Raw genomic sequence first — 24,072 nt, 5'->3', positions numbered from 1 at the left:
TCCTTGTCTGCTCACTTTTAATGGGGTTTTACTATTTCCTCTGCAGTTCCACCATATCCACTAGAGGGCCATCTGATAACACCACAATCGCTAATATTACAATTTTCCTTCCCTTACCTCGTTAGGGTCAAATCTGCCACCCTTCACTGCCTGCCAGATGGATGGGCAGCTATTGATCAAGTGGGAGTCCATTTATCGCATCTAATATAGATGTGATAAATCAACCACTGACTGCCCTGCCATGGTAAGCAGTACAACAACTTCAGCTACGTTATTTGTGTTGCTGAAGTTGTGTAACTTAGCTCAATGGCTCGCGGTTGTGTAGACTAGGGCATAGTGATTTACTTTACTGTGAGGGCAGTCCCATAGAAATCAAAAGACCTACAGAGAGTAAGCTGCTAATCACCAAGTCTGAGGGAGGCAGAATCCGGCCTTTCATTTGGTGGGATGTGGTAGCAATACTGCTTCATCACTGGTTTAATAGGGCATCCGAGATTGCTACAGTACCAAGGATGGATGCCTGCATACATAGTATAAGAGAGATAACATAGGGACTCAGTGACTAGAAATGCAGACAGATGAGTTTTAGCTTGGCAAAATGCAAGTTAATGTATCTGGGAGGCCGTAACACTACACCTAGAAAGCAGAGACTTAGGGCTTGTCTTTGTGGTCAGTGCCAGGGGTGTCCCAAGCTATGGCTCTCCCACTTTTAGTGGCTGTACGAGCAAGAGACAAGGAGCAGAGGGATGAGAGGCGCGAGAGGCGCCTTGGAGGAAGGGGTGGTGCAAGGGCTCAGAGGAAGAGGTGGCATGGGGGACAGGGCCATGGTTTGGGCACCAGTCCCTCTCCCCAACTTTTAAGGACCCTTTTCCTGTTCAGCGCTGCAGAATCTTTTTAGTGAAGATCTTCCATCAACATAACGCTGTCTGCATAGGTTGGAATGACTATATTGCACCGGGGTGTGGTTATTTCTGCAGCTCTCTTGCTCTCCCCTAACACAATCCAGATGGGGGAGTCCTGCTGCTCCTTGCTCCCCCCCCCCCATGTAGCCTTCTAGGGGTGCATAGAAGAGCAGCATTCAGGCTCAGGCAGAGGGAGGGAGCGAGCAGCAATGCCCACTGTTCTGTACAACCAGATCAGTTTCCTCACATGGGAGCAGGGGTGTGTGTGCATGTGTTAGGGATGAAAGAAGGGTGGGGTGACTGGAGAGCCCAAGGGGGACAGGGGCAATGGAGAGACACCCACACGGGGTAGGAGCAATAGAGGACAAAATACCAATTCGGCTAGGTGTCGTTTCCCAGAAGGCCAGCTCTGGTAACCCCTCTGAAGTCAGCGGCACTGCTCATAAGATTAATCGTGCCAAACATTTGCAGGATCGGTCCACAGGTGACATTGGTGCTGAAGATTTGCACTGCATATTAACAAGATTTCTCTTTTGCTCTAAGGCCATGTAACGTTATGGAGAGCACACCTTGGTAAAAACAGCCCAGAAAGGCCCCCAGAGGGCTTACCTTCTTTGAGTATGGGATGAGAACTGACACAATGACCTCTTTTGGCTTAAGACCTGCATTTTCATATCTCACCAGAAACTGATCATTTAAAGGAATCTTTCGTGTTCCGTCTGTTGGAAAGAAGTGTAGTTGGTTAGAGACTGTGGTGTGAGTACAGACAGTCTGCACTTTCCAGATGCAAAGCTCATCTAATCTGTGAAAGAAAATACATCTGACATTTCTACTCTACCGGCCTGTACACAGGAATTTCTCTCTCTCTCTCTCTCTCTCTCTCTCTCTCTCTCTCTCTCTCTCTCTCTGTGTCTTTTGTAAATGTGGACTGTATGGCTGTGTCTATACTACATGCCTCTGTCGTCAGAGGCATGTAGATTAGACACATAGGCAAAGTCAAATGAAGCCGCGATTTAAATGATCGTGGCTTCATTTAAATTTACATGGCTGCCGCGCTGAGCCGACAAACAGCTGATCAGCTGTTTGTCCGCTCAGCGCGCTAGTCTGGATGCTCCCCTACCGACATCAAAGCCCTTTGTCGGCAGCCCCGTTATTCCTCGTGGGATGAGGTTTACCGTGGCTGCCGAGAAAGGGCTTTGATGTTGACACCCGCGCGTCCAGACTAGCGCGCTGAGCCGACAAACAGCTGATCAGCTGTTTGTTGGCTCAGGCGGCAGCCATGTAAATTTAAATAAAGCCGTGATCATTTAAATCGCGGCTTCATTTGACTTTGCCAAACAAACAAATCTACATGGCTCCGTCGACGGAGCCATGTAGTTTAGACGTACCCCAAGGGTATGAATGCACCCCTCAACGGTCCCCTAAGTCAGGCTTCTCCGACCGGCCAGGGGAAAGGAGGAGTAGCACACTGTCTGAAAGCCTCCTTCCCCCATGCTCTGGCTGTCCAGGGGAAGGCTGGGGCTGATCACCCCACCCCAGCAGCCAGCCCCAGCCCCAGCCTGTAGCCTGCTCCTGATACACTTTTAGTATGTGGCGGGCATCCGGGGAAGCTGGCTGGTTATGTGTGTGAGTGAATAAGAGGGGCAGTGTTAGGGAGTCTGTGTATCTGGGGAGCAGAGTTAAGAGGAGATTAGGTATGTGAGAGAGGCAGTGTTAAAGGGTGAGTAAATGAATGTGTGGGAGAGGGTCCGGGTTAAGATGGAGGCAGCAGTTTGTGTATGTTTGAGTGTGGCAGAATAAAGGGGTAAGTAAATATGAGTGTGAGAGAAGGGGGTGTCTATGTGAGGGGCAGAAGGGAAAGGTGGGTGAGTAGATAGGGGTGGGTGTGGCTGGGGAAGGATTAAGGGAAAGTGGAGTGACCTGACATCCCAAAATTATCTTGAATACATTTACCTCCCCCAGTTATTCACACTCGCAGTCTGGTGCCAAGTTAATTGCAGGAAAGGCAGAGGCGGGAGAGAGACGAGCAGTGGTAGGATGCGGGAGGGCGGGAGTGTGTGTGTGAGAGAGGGGCAGGCACAGAACGGGGAGTGTGAGACGGGGCAGGTTAAGGAGGATGAGGTTAGTGTACGTGAAGGTTGGAGTTGAGTGAGGGTGGGCAGCGCGGTGTGCAGGCAGGAAGGGGTGTGACTGAGCCCAGGCTGGGAAGAAGGGTAAGGGGGACGGGAGGCTGGCGCGGCTCCTGGGGGGCTGTGCTGAGGCAGGGCAGGGCCGGGCAGGGCGTTTGGAGCCCAGCTGTCTGCCCCAGTCTGAGGACTCTGCGATGGCCGCAGGGGCAGCGGGATAGGTGCGGGGTCCGGCAGGTGGCAGCGGTGGTGGTTCCTTGCTGGGTTGTGGAGTGGTGGGGCCCAGGACCCAGAAGCAGAAGCGGGGCCAGAGGTGGCTGGATGGGAAGCGGTGGGGATGGGGGAGCAGCAGAGCTCGCTGAGTGCCCTGTGGCTGCCCCCCACCATGGCGCCACTGCCCACTGGCGGGCCCTGGGAGCCAGGGCAGGAGGCAGCCAGGCCACGGGAACCAGAGCCCGGCAGCAGAGCGAGGAGCTGGGGCCACTTCCACCCGGGGACCTGGGAGCACAGTGAGGAACTGCCACCACCTCCTGAGCCTCCTGCGAGGGAGCCAGGGATCCCGGGGAGCCCCCCAAGGAGGGGCTGGACGGGCGCAGCAGCTGCCATTGCCTCCTCCTGCGGAGACACGTGTAGTGCACCATGTACTGTGTGGAGAACGACCGGGCTGGGCTGGGACCCCACCCACTGGAGCCCCTGGGGCCCTGCCCCCCGCCCACGCTGCACCCGCGCCCAGCCCGGCCTAGCACCTAAGGCAGGGGGGAATCAGCCCCAGCCTTCCCCCAGCCAGCCAGTGCATAGGAGAGGGAGTCTTGAGCGACGCGCCTCTCCTGCCTTCCACTGGCCAGTGGAGCACGCTTACGTCAGGGACCAGGGGGAGGGGGAGTGTGCACCTCCCCGCTGTTTATGGGCCTGCTCTAGCATTTAAGTGTGTAGAAATGACATTGATCCTATTCAAATACAGATTCATAAACAGAAAAAAGGTTCAAATCAGTAACAATTCCTTCATAACGATTTCACCATCTCGAAAGTCAGTGGCATGCAGTGACATGTTTAGCAAGGTGTGCAACAGATGATAACATTTACTTTCAAAAACATGACACAGCTGTTAATAAACCAAATACATTTGCTAGCTCTGGTCCATGACAGAGGACTGAACTGGGCATTTTCATGCCTTGTGTATTTCATCTACATTTGCTGTGGAAGTTTGCTCTGTCTTGGTCTAAGCTGTAGTATAGCACTGGTTAGGAAAAGGTAAGCAACAATGATCACTGTGAACAACTGCCAAGTGAATTTGATATTCTTTTTACTTCCCTGCGCTTTTGTTTTGCTATTAACAAGACTTTTTTTATTCCAAATTGAACATTTTAAAACAACCTGTATGGAAGCTTTATGTTACAGGCTTTTACAAAGATTTTTTTTTGGCAAGGAGTGGCTGGTGAGAGAGACTATGGTACAGAACAGGAGAACAAGAGCAAGTAAAGCATATTATAAAAAGGCAATTTTCAAGGATACACTTAAAAGTGGAAAAGTTTTAGGTGTACTAATGAAGTGAAAACAGTAGGGGGACAGCTTGTTTTTAAACATCTTAAATAGACGTATTGTTTTAAAACAGTAATATTTCAAATAAATTAATTAGGTGTGTAATTATCTAAGGTCTTTGTTTAACAAATTACTATTTTCTCCTGTAAGTTTAATGGAACTTACTTGCCCGTGGCTACTGCTGTCTGACCTCAGCTTACCTTGCTTCCTCTCTGTAGCACATGCCTTGTGTATTCAACTCTACATGTGCATGCTTCTTGTTGCACACTATGGAGCCCTCTAGGCAGTGCATGCGAGGTTACTCTGTCAGAACATTGGTATGCAGAACAAAATGGCACCCTTCAGATTTGTTCAGACCAGGGCCTGCTATTATTTTCTGAGGCATGCAATGTGTGTGCTACATGCATAGACTGCTCGCCCCAGTCTAAACTAAAGTTCTCCAGTCCTATTGAAGTCAAGGGAATATAGTTCACACGTTTCAGAATCTGGTTTTAGATTGTAAACTCTCCATGGTAGGGACCCTTCCCTTTGACCCTATTAAATCCCATGCATTTGCTATACAGATAATAAATGCTAATACAGATGGCACCCTGGGGACATGAGCAGTCCTGAACAAGGATGTTTGCTGAACCAAGGGAGGTCAAGCCTCCAGGCTTCTCCTGGGACTCCCCTCTTGGTCACCAGCCCCAGCCAGCGCACTGCCCCAGGCCCGCCTGCTGGGCTCTGCTGCCCGTAGTCTGCTGGAGGGACACTGCTCAGGCTTGCAGGGTTGTTGGCTGCCTGGCGGGGCTTCACTCTGGGCCACTGGGGCGCTGGCTGGAGGTGCTCTGGGCTCCTGGCCACCAACACTGTTCTGGCTGCCAGCCCCGTGGCCGGGCTCTTTGTCCCCAGGCCACTGGTCCTGTGGGCTGCTGGCTGGGGCTCCTTGGCTGAGAAACCTTCTGGTCCAGGGAGTCTCTGGGCCTGCCAGATCATGGATGTTGCTGGACCAGAGAATCCTGGACCAGAGAGGTTCAACCTGTACCACTCTGCTGTGTGCATGATGTTGAATTCTGCTGATTTTAGTGCCAATAATAGAGGAATTAGTAAGCTCATTAGATAGATCTGTAAAAGCTATTTTATGTTTAGCTAGAAGCCATCTTGTATAACAAAAACCATTTCAGCTTTTTGTCTTTGCACATAGGCCACAGTGAACTTTCTATCACCCCATGCGCCAGGCCAAGACAGATGTGCTATTGGAATGTGTTAATTGGGCTGGTTCAAAAAGGAGAGGTACCGCCATCTTGTTAATAAGGCTTTGTTTTTCCTGGTTTAATTAATTATTTCTGTAATTAAATGCCCTAACGTCAGACTGTTTGGTTAAGGGTATAAAAAGACTAAAATTGATTGTATTAAGCAGCTTTACCGGGCCCGACTTTGCTGGGACCACGTTTGGCTCACTTTGCTTTACTAATCAATAAAGCAATCAGTTGTTAGCCGCCTAAACAAAGAAATCAGATCTCTAGTCTGCTTCGACAGATCTCTAGTCTCTTTTTATTCAAAAGCTTTAAATGCCAACCTAGAGGACATTAAACAGCTCTCACACAGTAATCATTAAAGGCTGAAATTATCTGACTTCATAAAAAGCAAAAGAATTATCCTGGAACATCTTTGGTTCAGGCTGCTGCTCATTAATGTCCCAATTTGCAAAGTTACCATTGATTTTAGTTGCTAGAATGAAACACTTTGGATTTGATTTTCAGAGGTGCTGATCCTTTTCCCTGTACAATCCCAGGAGCATCAGTAGTAGTACTATCCCTTACCCCCTCCCTTGTGGGCGGGCCTGAGCTGGGAGAGGCACTAACAGTAAAAGCAACCAATGAGAGCGTATAAGAAACTATAGGATAAATGTGGCCATTTTGGCCTTTGCAGAGGAGCTGCTGGCAGCAATGGGAACACGTGATGCCACATGGACATCTTTCTCTATTTGCCCCTCCACTGCACGGCACTGCCAGCTTTGTTTCCTTCTGCCCCTTGCAGCAAAGGAACAGAGCACCCTGGATTGGCTAACACTTTTTGTCAATTGCAGTAGGGTTGACATCCTCACCAGGGCCAGCTCTGCACCTCCAGAAGGAAGGGGCGGGATTGGGGAAGTGATTGAAAGAGTCCAGGACTCTGGTCATTGCTGTTGCTACAGTAGCAATAGTGGCAGCCAGGAGCTCTTGGCTCTTTTGTATCACTGGACCCCAGGACAATTGTCCCCTTTGTCTCCCTGCCCCACCATTGGCGGGCCTGGCCAGTTGCAGCCACAGGAAAGCACCAGAATAGTTTTGTCCTATGGAGAAACAAGTGAAGGTACCCGTCACTTGTACTGCCACTTGCATTCTGCAGTGAGGCTCGCAGGTCTGGCCCAGAGACGTAATAGAGAGATGCTGAATCTTACCTTTTGATGCCAGATTGAGGATAGAGTTGCCAACGGCTAGGACGGGGTTCAGGTCCCAAGTCGAACCTCTACTTACAATATGTCCCCCTAAAGACTGTAACAAACAAAGAGGTGAGTTTAATTGCTGTCTTTTCCGTGTCTAGCAATATTGATCTAAAACCATTATCTTGTTTTTAGGAATATTATGAATTTAAGGTAATTTATTGTTCAAACTTAATTGAAGTTTCATGTTCAAACTTCTCCAAATGATCATTTCCCTCTCATCTGAATTTACAGCTCATGGAGGATCTTGACCTATAACCCTGGTGAAAGACACCCTGGGTAGGTGACTGATCCCGAAGAGAGAAAATGCCACTCCTCCCGATTGGAAGGTGGGTACAAAAGACCTGGAGCAACTGAGGTTTAAAGAAAGATGGAAGGGTGGGGCAATGATGCAGAGTGGTTCAGAGTGAGGAGAAGCAAAGGCTGCTGTGGTACTGAGTTTCCACACAGTAAGTGAGCAAGTACATCACTGCTTATCTGGTAAAGTCAGCTGTTATTTGTGCATTTTAGTTGTAGCTGATTCAGGTTGACAGTTTCCTTGGGAATACTCAACCCACATTCCACTCTCGCCCTCTTGCCTCTCCTCCCCTTCTCCCAAGGCCCCACCTCTCTGCCCTACCTCTTCCCAAGAGTGTCCCTTGCCTGCTCTGCCCCTCCCCTGCGAGCCTCTTGCATACTGTGGAACAGGCAGGAGCTGCTGGGAGGGAAGAGTAGGGAGCTGATCGCCCAGGCCACTGGCAGGCAGGAGGTGCTGGGTGACAGAGGAGCTGGCTGCTGGTGGGTGCTAAGAACCTGCTAATTTATTTCTGTGGGTGTCCCAGCCCTGGAGCTCCTATGGTCAGAGGTGCCATGCATGGCCATGTACTTCTCCCCCATTCTGGAGGAACGTAGATAGCCTGATACTGTATTCAGTCCTTGGCTTCTTTGATAATAAGAGTGCCAATTTCAGCAATGTGGAAACCTGCCCACTGGTAATCACAGAAACCCCCAATTCATTTTACTTAGGCTGTCAGATGAGAACGCCTTTCAGTCATTGCTAGTGTTTGAACTGGTTACCTTTGGGGAGGCTCGGAGATGTCGTTCAAACCCCATAGCCAACCAGCTCTCCTCAAAACAGATTTGTACATGAAGATCATAGCTATAGACTTTTTGTGCTGGCCTGTTTACTGTAATCATTGAAAACATACAGCCAAACTCCTGATCTGTTCTCCAGCTAGGGTCTTCAGCTGTTGCAAGAGAGCATGGAAAATCTTTGTCTTCTCCTCTGGAAGCTCCAGGACTACTTTCATCAGGATATCTCTGAGTTGGGCCAGACAGCAGGCAGCACCAATCACTAGACCTGAAACCCAATTATTTTACATAGTAAATAGGTTGCTTTGTCGACAGAACCCTGTAGTCTAGATGCAACCCTACAGGCAATAACACCTTCTGTCGACAGAACTCTGTCGACAGAAGGTGTTATGCCTCGTAAAATGAGGTTTGCCAGCATCGACAAAACTGCTGAGTTCTGTTGACGTTATGTCGACAGAACTCAGCGGTAGTGTAGATGCTGGTATAGTTTTGTCGACAAAAGTCCACTTTTGTCGACAAAACTCAGTAGTCTAGACACAACCTAAATGATCACAACTGCTCAACCTGACCATGGAAACATTGCTTCTATTGTCAGATTTCATTAGGTATATTTCATACGCACAAACCTACGGGCTAATTTTCTTTAAGCAACATCAGGGGTGGGAAATAATTTTTGATGGGGGGTCACTCCAAGAACTTGGTAAGTAGTCAAGGATCGCTCACTTCCATTATATTAATGGAGGAGGTGCAGGTCTGGGATGGAGGTTGAGTGCAGAAGGGAGCTTGGGGTAAGGGACTGAGGTGCAGGAGGGAGTGTGGGATCTGGAAAGGAGTTTGGGTGAAGGAGGGGATTATGACCTGGGGCAGGTTATGGGGTGCAGGGTCTGGGGCAGGGGACTGGGCTGCAGGGTCTGGGGCAGAGGACTGGGGTGCAGGGTCTGGGGCAGGGGACTGGGGTGCAGCTCCTAACCAGCAGCCCAGCAGGTTCTTTAGCTTTGGTCCCTGCTTTCCATGCCTCTGTACATGCTCAGAGCAGCTGCACGGGCCATGTTTGCTGCTCTGAACTGAACATTGTGACCCGGGCGATGAGGAGGGAGGGATTCACAGGGATGTTAAATATCGGTTAATTGAATAGTCAATTAACCTCATGAATTCTTATCAGTAAGTCGATTATTCTGTAGTCCCAGGGGTGGGGCTGGCAGGCAGAGTGCAGTCTGGCTCCATTCCCAGGGAGCCCTGGTCACTCCACAGCAGCGTGGGGTGCCAGGTGGGAGCTGGTCTGCGAGGAGAGACAGTTTAAAAACCAGCTCCCCTCACGGACTGGCTGCCTGTCGCCCTCTGCTGCTGCCTATGATACAGAGGCAGCAGTGGAGGGTAGCAGCAGCCCCTATTCAAGGGATGGGCTAAGCTCCTGGGCCTGGCATGAGCTGGAACTGAACCCTGCCCACTTGGCTCCTAATACACTTTAAATGCAGAGCCACAGCAGGGGTAAGTTGCAGTCTCGGTGTGAGCCAGGACTGAGCCGGGCTGCTGGCCAGCCTGCAAAAAAAATGTACTGGCAAGGGGAAGAGGGGAATGCATGTAGTCTATAGCATTAACCTATAAGCTTTTGCTTATCGGTTAATTGGTTAATAAACTGCACTATTACATCCCTAGTACTTCATATGCTGACTGTCCTGCACATAACTCGAGGATCTGTAGGCAAATCAATGACTTACCATGGTTTGTATTACTCACAACGTGCAGATCTGGGATCCTAGTGGGATGGATGATAACCGGATAGTGAACACCATTAAGTTTCATCTCAAGTCCTGAAGACAGAAAATTATAATGAAATTGAAGAAAAGCAGAAGCTAACAGTTGTGTTAGATTTTCTTCCTGTCACCAGGGTTTGTGATCTTAATGATACAGTTGACTCCTCTCCCTGTATTCTTCCTATAGCCAACCAGTTGCAAAATCCTGTTGCTTTTTCCTGATATCCTAAAGTCTCCATTCTGCTGCCTGTCCCATTTCATGTTCCTTTCTCTGCTCCCCTCTGCATTCTCTGCTGTTCATGATGCATCCCTCAGGTCTAGTCAATATGCTACAAGCAGAAGTATCTCCCAGGGCTCTGCAAAGCTCCTCAGTTCCCTGCACTTATTTCCTGTCTTCTTCCATATCACAGTCAGATTTCTTCTCTCAGGTTTAGAATCCTACAGAATTACACCCCTGTCCCCACCCTTTCCCTCATCCCCCATTACTTCCTGCTTCCATCTTGTCCTCCATCAACTCAGCTGCCTAACTCATGTGTATCCTTCTCCCACCAGCACCTCTATTTCCACATTATTTCCTATGCTTGCGACAACCATCACTGACCTCCAACCCAATATATTTTTTAAAAGGAGCTAACAAACTGTGCATACCACATCTATCGTAATATGCTTACCTCCTCCTCTCTTATCCTCTATGCGCTGCCCTGCCATTTAGGGTGTGACTGATGCCCACAGAAATCAATGGACTTTGCCTTTGATAGGCACTGGATCAGATATTTAAACTACTTTGCAAGCTCCCAATAACCTGCCATTTTAGCTGTTTGTGAAATGCTGTGCTTACCTTTATAGGTGCAATAGGAATAAATAAAAATACAGTAAAGTGTCTGTTGTTGATGAGCAGGGTGGGGATCTGAAAATTAATGATCTTGACATTTTTGGGACTTAGTTTCACTAAAACACAGGGGTGCCATTTCAGATTTTGGTGATGCTGGAATGGGGGTAGGGAAGAGAGTGAAAGCATGAGGGGGTGGACTGAGGACAGAAGCTTCAGCAGTGTTACTCAGCATGCTCAGTACAAGCCAAGCACCTAATGGGGAAGGGGGGAACCAACCCCATCAACCCTGCCCCCCTCCCCCACGTATAATCTTTATCCAGGGGCTACCAAAGTACTGGAAAACTCTACTTTTTCTGGCCTGACCAATCTGATTGCCTTCTATGACAAGGTAACTGGCCCTGTGGACAAGGAGAAGGCAGTGGATATGATATACCTTGATTTTAGCAAGGCTTTTGATATTGTCTCCCACAATATTCTTGCCAGGAAGTTAAGGGAACATGGACTGGATAAATGGACTGTGAGGTGGACAGAAAGCTGGCCAGATCATTGGGCTCAGCGGGTAGTGATCATAGAATATTAGAATCCTAGGGCTGCAAGAGATCTCAGGAGGTCATTGAGCCCAAACCCCTACGCAAAGCAGGACCAATCCCAACTAAACCATCCCAGCCAGGGCTTTGTCAAGATTGGACTTAAAAACCTCTAGGGATGGAGATTCCACCACCTCCCTAGGGAACCCATTCCAGTGCTTCACCACTCTCCTAGGGAAATAGCTTTTCCTAATATCCAACCTAGGCCTCCCCCACACTGAAACTTGAGATCATTGCTCCTCGATCTGCCATCCATCACTACTGAGAACGGCCTCTCTCCAGCCTCTTTGGAACCTTCCTTCAGGAAGTTGAAGGCTGCTGTGATCAAACGGCTCGATGTCTAGTTGGCAGTAGGTATCGAATGGAGTTTCCCAAGGGCTGGTACCGGGGCTGGTTTTGTTCAACATCTTTATTAATGGCCTGGATAAGGGGATGGATTGCACCCTCAGCAAGTTTGAAGATGACACTTAGCTAGGTGGAGAGGGAGATATGTTGGAGGGCAGACATAGGGACTAGAGTGACCTAGACAGATTAGAGGATTGGGCCAAAAGAAATCTGATGAGTTTCAACAAGGACAAGTGCAGAGTCCTGCATGTCGGATGGAAGAATCCCAAACACTGTTACAGATGAGGGACTTACTGGCTAAGTAGCAGTTCAGCATAAAATACATTGGGATTACAATGGATGAGAAGCTGGATATGAGTCAACAATGTGCCCTTGTAGCCAAGAAGGCTAATGGCATATTAGGTTGCATTAATAGGAGCATTGCCAGCAGATTTAGAGAAGTGATTATTCCCCTTTATTCGGACCTGGTGAGGCCACATCAGGATTATTATTGGGGGGGGGGGGGCTTCCCAATACAGAAAGAATGTGGACGCATTGGAGAAAGTCCAGTGAAACCAAAATAATTAGGGGGCTGGAGCAAATGATTTACGAGGAGCGGCTGAGGGCTTTGGGTTGATTTAATCTATAGAAGAGAAGAGTGAGGGGGGAGTTGATAGCAGCCTTCAGCTTCCTGAAGGGAGGTTCCAAAGAGGATGGAGAGAGGCTGTTCTCAGTAGTGACAGATGACAGAACAAGGAGCAATGGTCTCAAGTTGCAGTAGGGGAGGTCAAGCTTGGATATTAGGAAAAACTATTTTACTAGGACAGTGGTGAAGCACTGGGATGGGTTCCCTAGGGAGATGGTGGAATCTCCATCCCTAGAGGTTTATAAGTCCTGGTTTGACAAAGGTCTGGCTGGGATGATTTCATTGGGGGTGGTCCTGCTTTGGGAAGGGGGTTGGACTTGTTGACCTCCTGAGGTCTCTTCTAACCCTATGATTCTATTACAAGTTAGCAGTTTGTTGACAGGAGCCCTATATCTAATTCCTATGTACAAGAAAGAAAATTAGAGAAATATTAGACCCACTCAGCTCTAGCATAACATATTCAGACATCTTGTGTCAAGTCCCTTAAGGGATGCTGCAAAAACTTAAAAAACAATGGATAATTTAGTAGCATTTTAGTTGTTTTTTAAAGTTTTTCCATTTACAGACTAACTCAGCTACCCCTCTGAAACTTAAGGGACACTGGTTAGCTGTAACATTTTAATGTATATTCTTACTTTGTTACTAACTCTGTGTTGAGAGAGATCAGTACTCCTGGGATCTATCTCAGCTCTGGAAGGAGAGTTGGGTCTAGTGGGTTACAGCAAGGGGGCAGATACATTTCAGCTCTATATAAGAACATCAGACTGGACATACTGGGTCACACCAAATGTCTTTCTATCGTAGTACCCTGTCTTCCAACAGTGGCCAATGCCAGGTGCTTCAAAGATGGAATAAACAAAAGAGGCAATTACCACGATCCATCCCCTGTCGCCCATTCCCAGCTTCTGGCAAACAGAAGCGAAGGCCACCATCCCTGCCCATTCTGGCTAGCAGCCACTGATGGACCTATCCTCCTTGAACTTATTTTGTTCTTATTGGAGCCCTGTTAGAGTTTGCGCCTTTTCGCCATCTCCTGGCAAAGAGTTCCACAACTTGATTGTGAAAAAATCATTTATTTTGTTTATTTTAAATCTGCTGCCTAGAAATCTAATTGGGTGAGCTTCTTGTGTTATGTTAGTGAAGGAATAAATAGCATTTCCTTATTCTATTTTTCCACACCAGTCATGATTTTCTAAACATCTAACATATTTCCCCGCCCTTTAGTCATTTCTTTTCCATGCTGAAAAGGTCTAGTCTTGTTAATCTCTCCTCATATGGAATCTGATCCTTGTCTCTAATAATTTCTGTTGCCCTTTTTGTACCTTTTCCAAATCCAATATATCTTTTTTAGATGGGGTGACCAGATCTGCACACAGAATTCAAGATGACTTTATGCTGAGGCAATCTGGTATTTTGTCTTTCTTGCGTTGTAACAGCTATTTTGTATGTATAGTTAGGAATATATTTTTCATGTGCCTTATCTGCACTTATCAACACTGAATTCCATCTGCCTTTGTGTTGCCTAATGACCCAGTTTTGTGAAATCCCTTTGTAGCTCTTTGTGGTCAGCTTTGGATAAATCCCTGTTCACCCATTTTCAAGAACATTTGTAAATTTAACATAATCATCCAAATTCAGATCCCTGCATCACAGCACTCATTCCTACGCTTCCCCCTATCTTTTAAGTGGAGTACCCAGCAATGTTTTCATGATGATCTAACCATCCTTCAATTACTGGAAAGCCCAGCCGTTTGTTATTCTTAATCACCCCTGCCTCCCTCTTTTTATAACAAACTCCCTGCCCCAAAGGCAAAGCAGCAAGCAGCTCAAACTCTGTTGCATTTGAGAAATGCCTCTGGAGTCAGGGTATGCAGCTTTAAGCAGACCTCGAACTCAGGAGGGGGGTGCCTACTGCCCTCCATCCTTCTATAAATAGTGCCCTTGCTTTAACAGTGTAAACAAATTCACAGATAACAGCTCAGTATCACACTGAAATGCCCTTTATTGAGATGTGCTCTTATTCTACCCACTCATACTGCTTCTCCTTGGAAGGAATGGGTTCAGACCCTACATTCCAACCCAGTATCACCTCTGAAATGCTCTCTTCTGATCTGTACACACACAAAATACTCTATCTTAAGCACTCCTTAAGTTTCCCCTGGATCACTTTTCCTATCTTGATCTCTGCTACAGCTGCTGCTCTTAAATTAAATTACTGGAGATTGCCTATCTCCTAGAGCTGGAAGGGACCTTGAAGGGTCATTGAGTCCAGCCCCCTGCCTTCACAGCAGGACCAAGTACCATCCCTGACAAATTTTTGCCCCAAATGGCCTCCACAAGGATTGAACTCACAACCCTGGGTTTAGCAGGCCAATGCTCAAACCACTGAGCTATCCCTCCCCCCTTGACTATATTCCCTGAAATTATTACAAACAGATAAAATCTATCTGTATTATTGAGGAAAAATTCTATCTGTATTATTGTCAGCCTTCCCTTGTGCTATGTTCTTTATCACTAGTATAGTGCATATGATTCTGCAGACTCTGATTTATGGCAACGGTTGTTACTCCTCTCACGCCAGCTCACAGCAATCAATGGAAGGGGCATAGTCCTAGTCCCAGTTGTGTCACTGATGTGCCATGTGAACTTGAGTAAGTTTCCCACATCTGAATATTCAGTCTCTAATTTTCGGTACCTACCTTTGGATGCCTAGTTTGAGACATGAAAGGCCTAATTTTTAAGGGTGCTGAGCACTTGCAACTTCTATAGACTTCAACTGCATAGAAACAATAAGAGAGAGGCCCTTGGGCCCTCCATACCCACACTGGTGTTCCCTACAACGAGAGGTGCTTTGGGGTACATGGCCTTCAGCTCTAGGAGTTCCTGGAGATTAGCAGGAGAAATCCATGTTGTTCTTTTCCCATGGAAAACCAGAGTTCTTTTTGGCTCTTCCTGAGCCATTCTCTGTAGAGGAAATGACAGAGGTGAGGCAATCCATGGCTAACAAAGGTATCTGTCAGCCAGTTCAAAGTAGAAGAGGACACTTTAAAATAACTGATAACAGTACCTTGTACTTTCATAGCATCTTTAATCTGTGGTTCCCACTGAGTTTTACAATGGAACACTTAATTATCCCCATGTTACAGATAGGGAAACCAAGGCTCAAAGAAGATAAGTAACTTGACTGTGGCAGCACAATGAGTTAGGTAGAACAGAATCTAAGGCTTAGTCTATACTGCAGAGTTTTTGTGCAAGAAGCCTTTTGCGTGTAAGCAGGGTCAAGATAAGCTCTACCCTAACATCTGGTGGTGAACTGTGGCGAGTGGTGCAAAGAGACTTCAGGGGCTGATCTCATTTGCATAGATACACCCAATTTGCATAGACACACCCATCCTGCCTAGTATGTGCTCACAGCAGCCCAAATGGTCACTTTGGCCACTGTGGGATCCCCAGTCTCTCTGTTATTGAGGCAGGGGGGGATAAAAGTGTTGTTACCCTGATTATGTGAATCAAGGACAATGGAATGGTGGAACTGTTTATGACAGAGGGATTCACTATCTTGTTGGTTATAAGATAGCTGCTTCACTGTCACCAACAACGTTGCTGAGGAGTAACTGGTTGGAAATTAATAAACAATTCTGTTCAAATGAATAAAGGAAAAGAATCCAGCTCACACCGTCTCAGCTGTGTTGATGCATCATGTTTAACAAGAATAAAAAGCAGCATAAAATGATGCTAGTCATCTGAAGTCATCTGGACAACACGTGAAAGGTTTTTTAATTGCCCCGTCATGATTATGAGGGTTAGCCAGCAGCCTGGGGACTAAGGGGTTAACTACACCTAGCCAGTTTATCTAACTTTATTTAAATAAAGTAAAATACTAATTTACGATGTCCAACATGAAAGGTTGTAATGTTTTCTTTATTTATGACAGTGGTGGGGAACCTTTTTTGGGTCAGGGCCATTGCCACACAGAAAATTCAGTTGGGGCCCACACAAGTGAGAAGCAAAAAAAAAAAAAAAAAACCCTCCTCCCAAAACCTCCAACCATCACTGGTGTGGCTCCCAACTGAGACACCTCACTCCTCTGACACTCCAGCCCCCACGGGGTGGGGGGAAAGGACAGGGAGGACTGAGGTTCAGGGCTTCCCATAGGACAAATTTACTTTTCTGGGGTTCTGGAGCTAGTGCATTTTATGGGCCCCTTTAGGCTCTGGGGTGGGGACAAAAATGAGGAGTTCAGTGTGTGGGATAGGGCTGCCAGCGAGTGGGATAGGGATGGAGTGCAGGATTTGGCTGGACATGGGCTGCAGAAGGGGGAGAGGTTGTGAGGTCTGGGTGGGAGGTGGGGTGCAGGAGCAGGCTGGGACTAGGGTTTCTGGCCAAGTGGAGGGAGCAAGAGCAAGGGAGGTGCCGTGTGTGGCCAGGAGGGAGACTGCAGGAGCAGGATGAGGTAGGGTGTCTTGCTAGAAGGGAGTGTCTGACCAGGAGGGAGGGTGCAGGAGCAAAGGAGGGTGTTGGAGCATGTTGAAGGTGTGGGATCTTCTTGTGGGAGGAGAGTGAGTGAGGGGGATTGAGGTATGGGCGTCTGGGCATGAGGGGGGATGCTTACCTGGCTTCACGCCCTTGCAATGGGGAAAGCCTCACGCATCACTGCGCTGCTATTCCTTCAGTGGGGTGGGGAGGGGGAGGGAGCTCAGCCCCCACTGCTCCCACAGTGGGGTGTCTGTGCAGCTGCGAGGCTGCAGCACCAGTTCTGGTTTCCTGCGCGGAGGGCATGTAGGCGGGGCTGTGGTGTAAAGGAAGCCCCAACATTCTCCGCCAAACTCGGCTCACAGAGGAGAGTGGCAGAGCGAGCGGCTCCGGTGGGATGGGGAGGGGTCGGGGGAGAGAAAGGAGCAGTGCAGGGAGCGCACCTGCTGAACCCAAGTGCCCAGCCAGACTGTGTGGCCCCTCCCCGGGCAGAAGCAGCAGCTCCAAGACACAGCGCTCCGGGAGGGGCTCCACTGGGTTTTTCCTCACGCTCTGGCAGTGGTGGCAGCAGCTGATGTAACAACAAGCGGCTGCCTGGAGACAGGGCCGGATTAAGGCATGGGCTAGCTGGGCAGCTGCCTGGGGCGCCGCGCACCCGGCTCCCAGATCGCGGGCTGCAGCAGCTCCCAGTGGCCACCCTGCAGCGGCCGCCTGGGGCGGGGGCCGTGTTAACCCCCGCAGCGCCGGCTAGTAGTGCCCTTCCCCCTATGGCCGGGGGGCCCTGCACGGCCAGGCTCGGCCCACCCCGGGCAGCCCCGGGCAGTGCGCCAGTGGCTGGTGCTCATGGGGAGCTGATTTTTAAGCTATGTCCCTACAAGCACCAGCTCCTGCCTGCCCCCCTCCCTGTGAGAGGCAGCAAAGGGGAGGGCAAGCGACTCCCTGTGGGAGCTAGCTCCTGATGCATATCTGCTCCAGCCTGACCCCCCTCGCCCCATACTGCTGCCACTTCTCGTCTGACAGAGGGGCAGCAGTGTGGAGGGTGAGGTGGGATGGCAGCTAGCCCCCCATAGGCCCCAGTTCTTGCCTCCCCTGTTCCTGCCTCCGACATAGAGGCAGCAAGGTGGGGGGGGGGGGAGGTAGCCATTAGGACTAACTGGTAAACCCAGGCTTAACAGTTGATTGTGTACATGACTACACGCTAACATCTAGATTGTAAACCCAAATGGTGCATCATTTACAACATTTGCATGCAAACAGAGACAATTCAGGAAAGAATAACAGTTCCTACCATTAGTTCAGGAGGAAAGATAAACTCCTGGGTTGGGTCTACAGGTTGGAATTTTTCAGGATTGCAGAGATCAGAATACGTCTGAAATGAAACAAAGCTTCATTTTAATATTTTCTTGAAGGAGAAAAAAATAGAAGGTGTGTCAAGAGTATGTTGCACTAGTCTGGAAAGAGCAGTGTCTGTGGTTACATGCCACTTAGTTTTGTAACTATGACAGCTGCCCTCTTCTGCCATCTTCACAACATATTAAATAATTCAAGCACATTCTTCAGTTAAACTCTTAATATAAGAATTAAACAACAATTAAACACAACTCTTTGTGGAGAAAGTTCAGCAGAGGGCAATGAAATAATTAGGGGGCTGGAGCACATGACTTACGAGGAGATGCTGAGGGATTTGGACTTGTTTAGTCTACAGAAGAGTGAGGGGGGATTTGATAACAGCCTTCAACTACCTGAAGGAGGGTTCCAAAGAGGATGGAGAGAGTCAGTTCTCAATGGTAATAGATGACAGAAAGAGGAGCAATGGTCTCAAGTTACAGTGAGGGGAGGTCTAGGTTGGATATTAGGAAAAACGATTTTACCAGGATGGCGGTGAAGCACTGGAATGGGTTATGTAGGGAGGTGGTGGAATCTCCATCCCTAGAGGTTACCTAGGGAGGTGGTGGAATCCTTATCTTACAAGAATTTTAAGTCCTGACTTGAGAAAGCCCTGGCTGGGATGATTTAGTGGAGGTTCATAGAATCATAGGGTTTGAAGAGACCTCAGTAGGTCATCACATCCAGCCTCCTGCTCAAAGCAGAACCAACCCTAACTAAATCATTCCAGCTAGGTATGGAGATTCTAGGTTAGTCCTGGTTTGGGCAGGGTGTTGGGCTCAAAGACCTCCTGAAGTCTCTTCTAGCCTTATGATTTTATTATTCTAAATAAAGTACAGTTTTCACAGCACTTTGAGCGTCCCTGTTGAAAAGAACGAGGTATCGTAATTGCACAGCAGAGCAATGTTCTTCACAAGCAGCATGGCTCAATATCATGAGGTTTGCGTTCACAATGTAGCACCCACAATGAACTTTTGCTATTGGAATCTATACGGCTGGGTTGGGTTTGACAAGTCTGAATAGAACTGCTTTGGTCACGTTCAATGTCCTCCCCTCATTTGTTACATCATTCTTTTGTTTTGTTTTTTCAGGATAGGTTTGAAAATTACAGGTTCTTAATTTCCTGGAGTAATTTTTCTTCTAATGTAGTTGCTATGTGCTTGTGCCAAGTTCAGCAGGGGCTAGATTAGAAGAGGGTGACATAGAAATCAGCTGTATTGTACTCACTTCAGGTTATCCCTTCTCTGCAAAACCCCTTGCTTCAGCACTACAACCCTCCAGGGAAAAAGGATCTTGAGAGCTTGTGGGAAGGAACTTACAGTGGGGTGAAGCTCTGGATGCACTGCATCCCCACAACAGGCCGCTTCTCTCTGCCTCTCCAGACTTTATTCTTGAATTAAAGCTTCATTAAAGCCAAATGATTATAGAAATTCAAGTATCTCCGGTGGTGGAAGAGAATGAAAGGATCCTGGTAATAAACTGCAACCAGACACCTTACATGGCCTGACTGCCAATTTCCAGATCTTAAAGCTGCAGTAACAATGCACAGAACCACCAAAGCCTTGCATTTGCTCACTGTAAAATCTAAATGTCCCCCTTTCCCTCTGCTGCCTCACTGAGGATTGTTTGGTTTAGAGAAGTATTTTATTTTTGTAGAGTTTGATTTAGAGCAGGCCTGAGCAAAATACCCTCCATAGGCCAGATCTGGCTCAGGAAGCCACCAGATCTGGCCCATGGATACAGCGGGAAGCCTCAGGCAGACTCCTTGCCTGCCCCCCACACGCTGCTGAGAAAAGTGGCCCTTGTGGGACTCCATTTGAACAGCTGTGAGCCCTGGGGTGGGGAAAGATGTTTCATGCATATCTCTGCCCCCTGCACAATTCCATTGGCTGGTTTCCAGCCAATGGGAGCTGCCTCTTGTCAACAGGCAGCTTGCGAAGCACCCTCCCCTCAGGCTTGTAGCGATTCAAAAATCACATGACTCCTGTAGCCAGTGCGGGGGCAGGGAGGGTAGGGAGGTCTGCTTGGGAAAACTGTTGGCTAGGAATCAAGCTGACATAATCACGATTAGGATTAGAAAGTCCACCTTGAAAGAGAGTAATGAGAGGGGGCACGTGCCAAGAGGCTAGAACGGTGGTCCCATGAGCCATGCCAAGACCAGGTTCAAGTCCCACAATGGGAGAAGATTCTGAGTCTAAGGGAAGAGCAGTTCCTGGCCCTTCAGGAACCAGGATGTTATGTCGTGTGCGAAAACAGAAGGGCCTCGCAAGGGCACATAAAATGCAGAAATGGCCACTCAGTGGACTCTGATTGTGGCTAGGGCTAGCCACTGCTGTTTCAGGTGGTGCAAGTAATCCAGGATCTTCTGAAGGGATGCTTCAGACGGGCTGATTCACAGCTGTTGTGCTCACTCAAAAAACCGTGTAGTGCGGGGCTCCTTAAGCCCATGCAGTTTATTATCGGTCTGCTCTGCAAAAGGGCACCAGTGTCAAGAGCAGGTCCTGAATGAAGTTCTATGCCTCCGGAGAAAGGCCCAAAAGGAGGAGTTAAGACGCGGAAAAACGTCCCTAGGTGGATGTGGCAAGTAAGGGGATTGATTCTCCCTGCAGTGCTGCTGGTGCTGGGGGACGTGTGCCTCTTTAGGTCGGTGCATCGACTCTGGAGATATGGAAGACCTAGTGTCCTGCTCATGTCTCTTTCTCACAGCTACGAGATGCTACCCTCTCAGAGAAAGGAGAGTGGGATTTGATAGTACTCAGTGACTGAGGGCCAAACTGTGGTTTCCCTCTATACCAAGTTTCAGGTGGTGTTGGGGGTGGTGGTACCAGCATGGCCTGTACGTCATGGGTGGAGGGAAAACTGATCTTCAGTACTAGGGACAGTGAAAGCTTGGTACTGCCAGAGGCTTTTCCTGCTGCCTATTGGTTGACTGGCCACCCTTCTTCCCCTTATCCTTACAAGGGGACTTGTCTCTGCCCAACTTTCTTTGGTGGTTTGCTGGGGCTGGTGGCAGTGAACGTGCCATTGACACGGGGGGCACGCTGCACACTTATGCACCGTTGCTCAGTGACGAGTCTGACTGCTGATCTTGCGGAGCTAGCACAGACTCCATTAGCAATGCCCAGAGCTGAATTCCCCTTTCTTTAATAATTAGGGGCCGGAAGGATCTGCAGATGCGACACTTCTCCAAAATGTGTCCTTCCCCAAGGCAACAAAGGCAGTCAGCATCTGGATTTCTGAATGGCATAGGCCTGCAGCACACAGTGCAGGCTTTGAAGCCAAGCAGCAGGATATGCCCTATCCCCCAAGCAAAGTGTCTAAGAAGAATAAAAAAGGTCACAGAGCTATTTACAGGCACTTCATTGAGGAGATAACTGTCTACAACACAATAGGATTAAGGGACATGCTAATACAGCTCAGGCTGGAGCACCCTGTTCCAAGCATTAGCACTGGCTTCTGGAAGGAACTGAGGGAGGGGCTGGGGTGCAAGATTCTCTGTAAATTGTGTGGCAGCACAGCTGCGCAGCAGTTTAATGGGCCCCGCCCAAAGGCTCAGAGCTCCCCTGCAGGGAGCTCAGCTGATGGACTGGGAGAGGGGCTTTCTCTTTGAGCAGCAGCAGCAGCTGCCTGCTAAAAATGGAAGAGCTCAGAGAGCAGTTAGGGAGAGGAGATAAGGGAAAGAGAAGGATGGAGTAAATGGCTGGGAGGCGGGAGTTGTATGGTAGGGGACTTTGGGCAGATGAGGAGGAGGGGAGTAAGTGGCTGGGGGGAGCTGGAGGGGAGGGGAGTTTGGGGAGTCCCGTCTCCTGGCTTGGCAGCCTGACAAGCCTGACAAGGAGACAGAGTGGATGAAACAGACAGACAGAGTGGACAGAACTTTTTACCCAATACACTGTAGATACAACCATATGCAAATGTGGCACCAGCTCCAACAACTCAAAGATGTTCATTCACTACAAACTCTATTATGCAAGAGAAAATAATTGAAAAGATCATAACTCACCTGATTTCCTTTGTCAGTAGATTTGCACATATCTTCCTTGTCCAGGCAACATTGCCCTGTTCCTCTCAATTGACAACATGTTCCTTCCTAAAGAAATAATATCCTGTTCAGTATCATTCTAGACTCAACTTCATTGAAATGTGATTTCTTTTGAAATAAATATTTGCAGGGGCGGCCCGAGGCGGGCTGCCGGCAGCTGGCACCCTAGGTGGAATGTACGATCGGCGCCCCCGCCTCCACAGCCCTCAATGGCATGACATCATCATTGGGTGCCCCGTTTAACGCGGTGCCCTAGGTGACAGCCGAGTCAGCCTATACGCACGGGCTGCCTCTGAATATTTGCATATGTATGTATTTCTTCCTGTGCTGAAGCAGATTTGTCCAGTCACTTGAAACTACCCATGTGCCATGGTTACTATTCATGGGTTCAGGAGCTACGCATGAGCCAAAGTTACTATTCTTGCTGTGTCCCTTTTGAAGCACTGCAGGAGTTAGTTCATCTTGTAGGGCCCAGTCCAGCTCCTCTTGATGTCACTGGAAAACCTCCAAGTTCAATAGGGGTTGGATAAGGCTTCTAAAGCAGAACAGAAGCTGGCACAAAGGATTATTGAGTGCACTGGAGAAGGACTAGGTAGACGTGGCTAAACATGTCCTGCTATAACAGGCCTGGGCAAAATACGGCCCGTGGGCCAAATCGGATCCACCAAGCTACTGGATCCGGCTCGCGGAGGCTGTGGAGAGCCCTAGGCAGGCTCTCCTGCTTGCGCTGTAGCCCCACACACCATTCAGAAATGCAGCTGTGTGGTGCTTTCTCTTTGAGTCTGGAGGGGAGGGGGGAAGATTCAGATGCTGCTCCTGCCCCCAGCACAATCCCATTGGCCTGTTTCTAAACAGACACTGGCCAATGGGAGCTGCCTTTGTGAATAACAGACAGCCACAAAGCACAACCCTCCTACTCACTCACTCAAGCACATGGCCGAGCAGGCAGAAACATTTTAAGCTCTGCAAGCCTTTAGCTCTGCAGGAAGGCAGGCAGGTAAGTCTCCTGGTGAGAACCCGCCTCTGGCACCTGATCCCTTCCCTTCCCCAACCCTCTGCCCCACACTCCTGCCCCGCTACTCCACATGCACCCATACCCCCTCCAAGATCTGGCACCCCAATCTCCTACCCGAGATCACAATTCCGTCCTACCCTAGGTCATATCCCAAAACCCTGCACCCCAGTTCCCTGCCCTAGGTCACAACTACCTTTCTTCACCCAAACTCCCTCCCAGACTCCATTCGCCCTCTTGCACCCCAATCCCTTACCCCAAGCTCCTTTCTGCACCCACACTCCATCTCAGACCCCGCACCTCCTCCATTAATACCATGGAAGAGTGCGGCCCTCAACCACTTTCCAAAATCTTGGGAGTGCCCCCCCCCCCATCAAAAATTATTTCCCACTGCTGTGCTACTTGAACAGACTTCTGGTTTATCCTTTTTATTTGTGTTTATAGCTCTAATTGGGCCCATGGACTGTCTTGAAGGTAGTGGAGGGGTATGGGCACACACAGACTGGCTATGTCTTAATGGTTTACATTTGCACTGAATTATAATAATACTTTCAACATAGTCAGTCTGAGTTTTTTCTGAGAGACAAAGTAGGTGAGGTGATATATTTTATTGGACCAATTTCTGTGTGTGAGACACACACAGTCAGGAACAGGCCAGCCAGTGTTTTCCATATCACTCTATATTCCAATGTACAGCTGAGTTTTCAAAGAGGGATGGGCTCAGGATGGGTCTGTGAAATAGTCAGTGGAGCTGTGACAGTGTAGAGGATCTGGCCTAAGACAGATGTTCAAAAAAAGGCAGAAAATCAAAATATATTCAGCTGATTTCCACTTTGTTGTTATTTTTCTTGTAATTCAGATATAATACAGTAAAACCTGTGCTATCCGGCATGCGTGGGGATTAGGGCGTTCCA

General features: G+C 48.5%; 1 protein-coding gene across 2 annotated transcripts in view; it reads right to left on the bottom strand.

Moving 5' to 3' along the window:
* The window catches only part of LOC102453236 (aldehyde oxidase 3), a 93,781-nt gene that overhangs the window by 54,828 nt on the left and 14,881 nt on the right, over positions 1 to 24,072 (bottom strand). For both annotated transcript variants that reach the window (XM_006117936.4, XM_075934288.1), the window contains 7 exons: positions 22,108 to 22,194; positions 18,007 to 18,087; positions 15,065 to 15,209; positions 9,821 to 9,913; positions 8,219 to 8,370; positions 6,990 to 7,083; positions 1,512 to 1,621 (listed from right to left, as the gene is read on the bottom strand). In XM_006117936.4, the coding sequence (XP_006117998.2) occupies positions 1,512 to 1,621; positions 6,990 to 7,083; positions 8,219 to 8,370; positions 9,821 to 9,913; positions 15,065 to 15,209; positions 18,007 to 18,087; positions 22,108 to 22,194 (762 nt within the window). The remainder of the gene's footprint in view (positions 1 to 1,511; positions 1,622 to 6,989; positions 7,084 to 8,218; positions 8,371 to 9,820; positions 9,914 to 15,064; positions 15,210 to 18,006; positions 18,088 to 22,107; positions 22,195 to 24,072) is intronic.

This window comes from Pelodiscus sinensis, chromosome 7, assembly GCF_049634645.1.
Source record: "Pelodiscus sinensis isolate JC-2024 chromosome 7, ASM4963464v1, whole genome shotgun sequence".
In the NCBI taxonomy this organism is placed as follows: Eukaryota; Metazoa; Chordata; order Testudines; family Trionychidae; genus Pelodiscus; species Pelodiscus sinensis.
The sequence above is the reverse complement of the archived record's forward strand: the minus strand, read 5'-3'. Positions and strand labels throughout refer to the sequence as shown.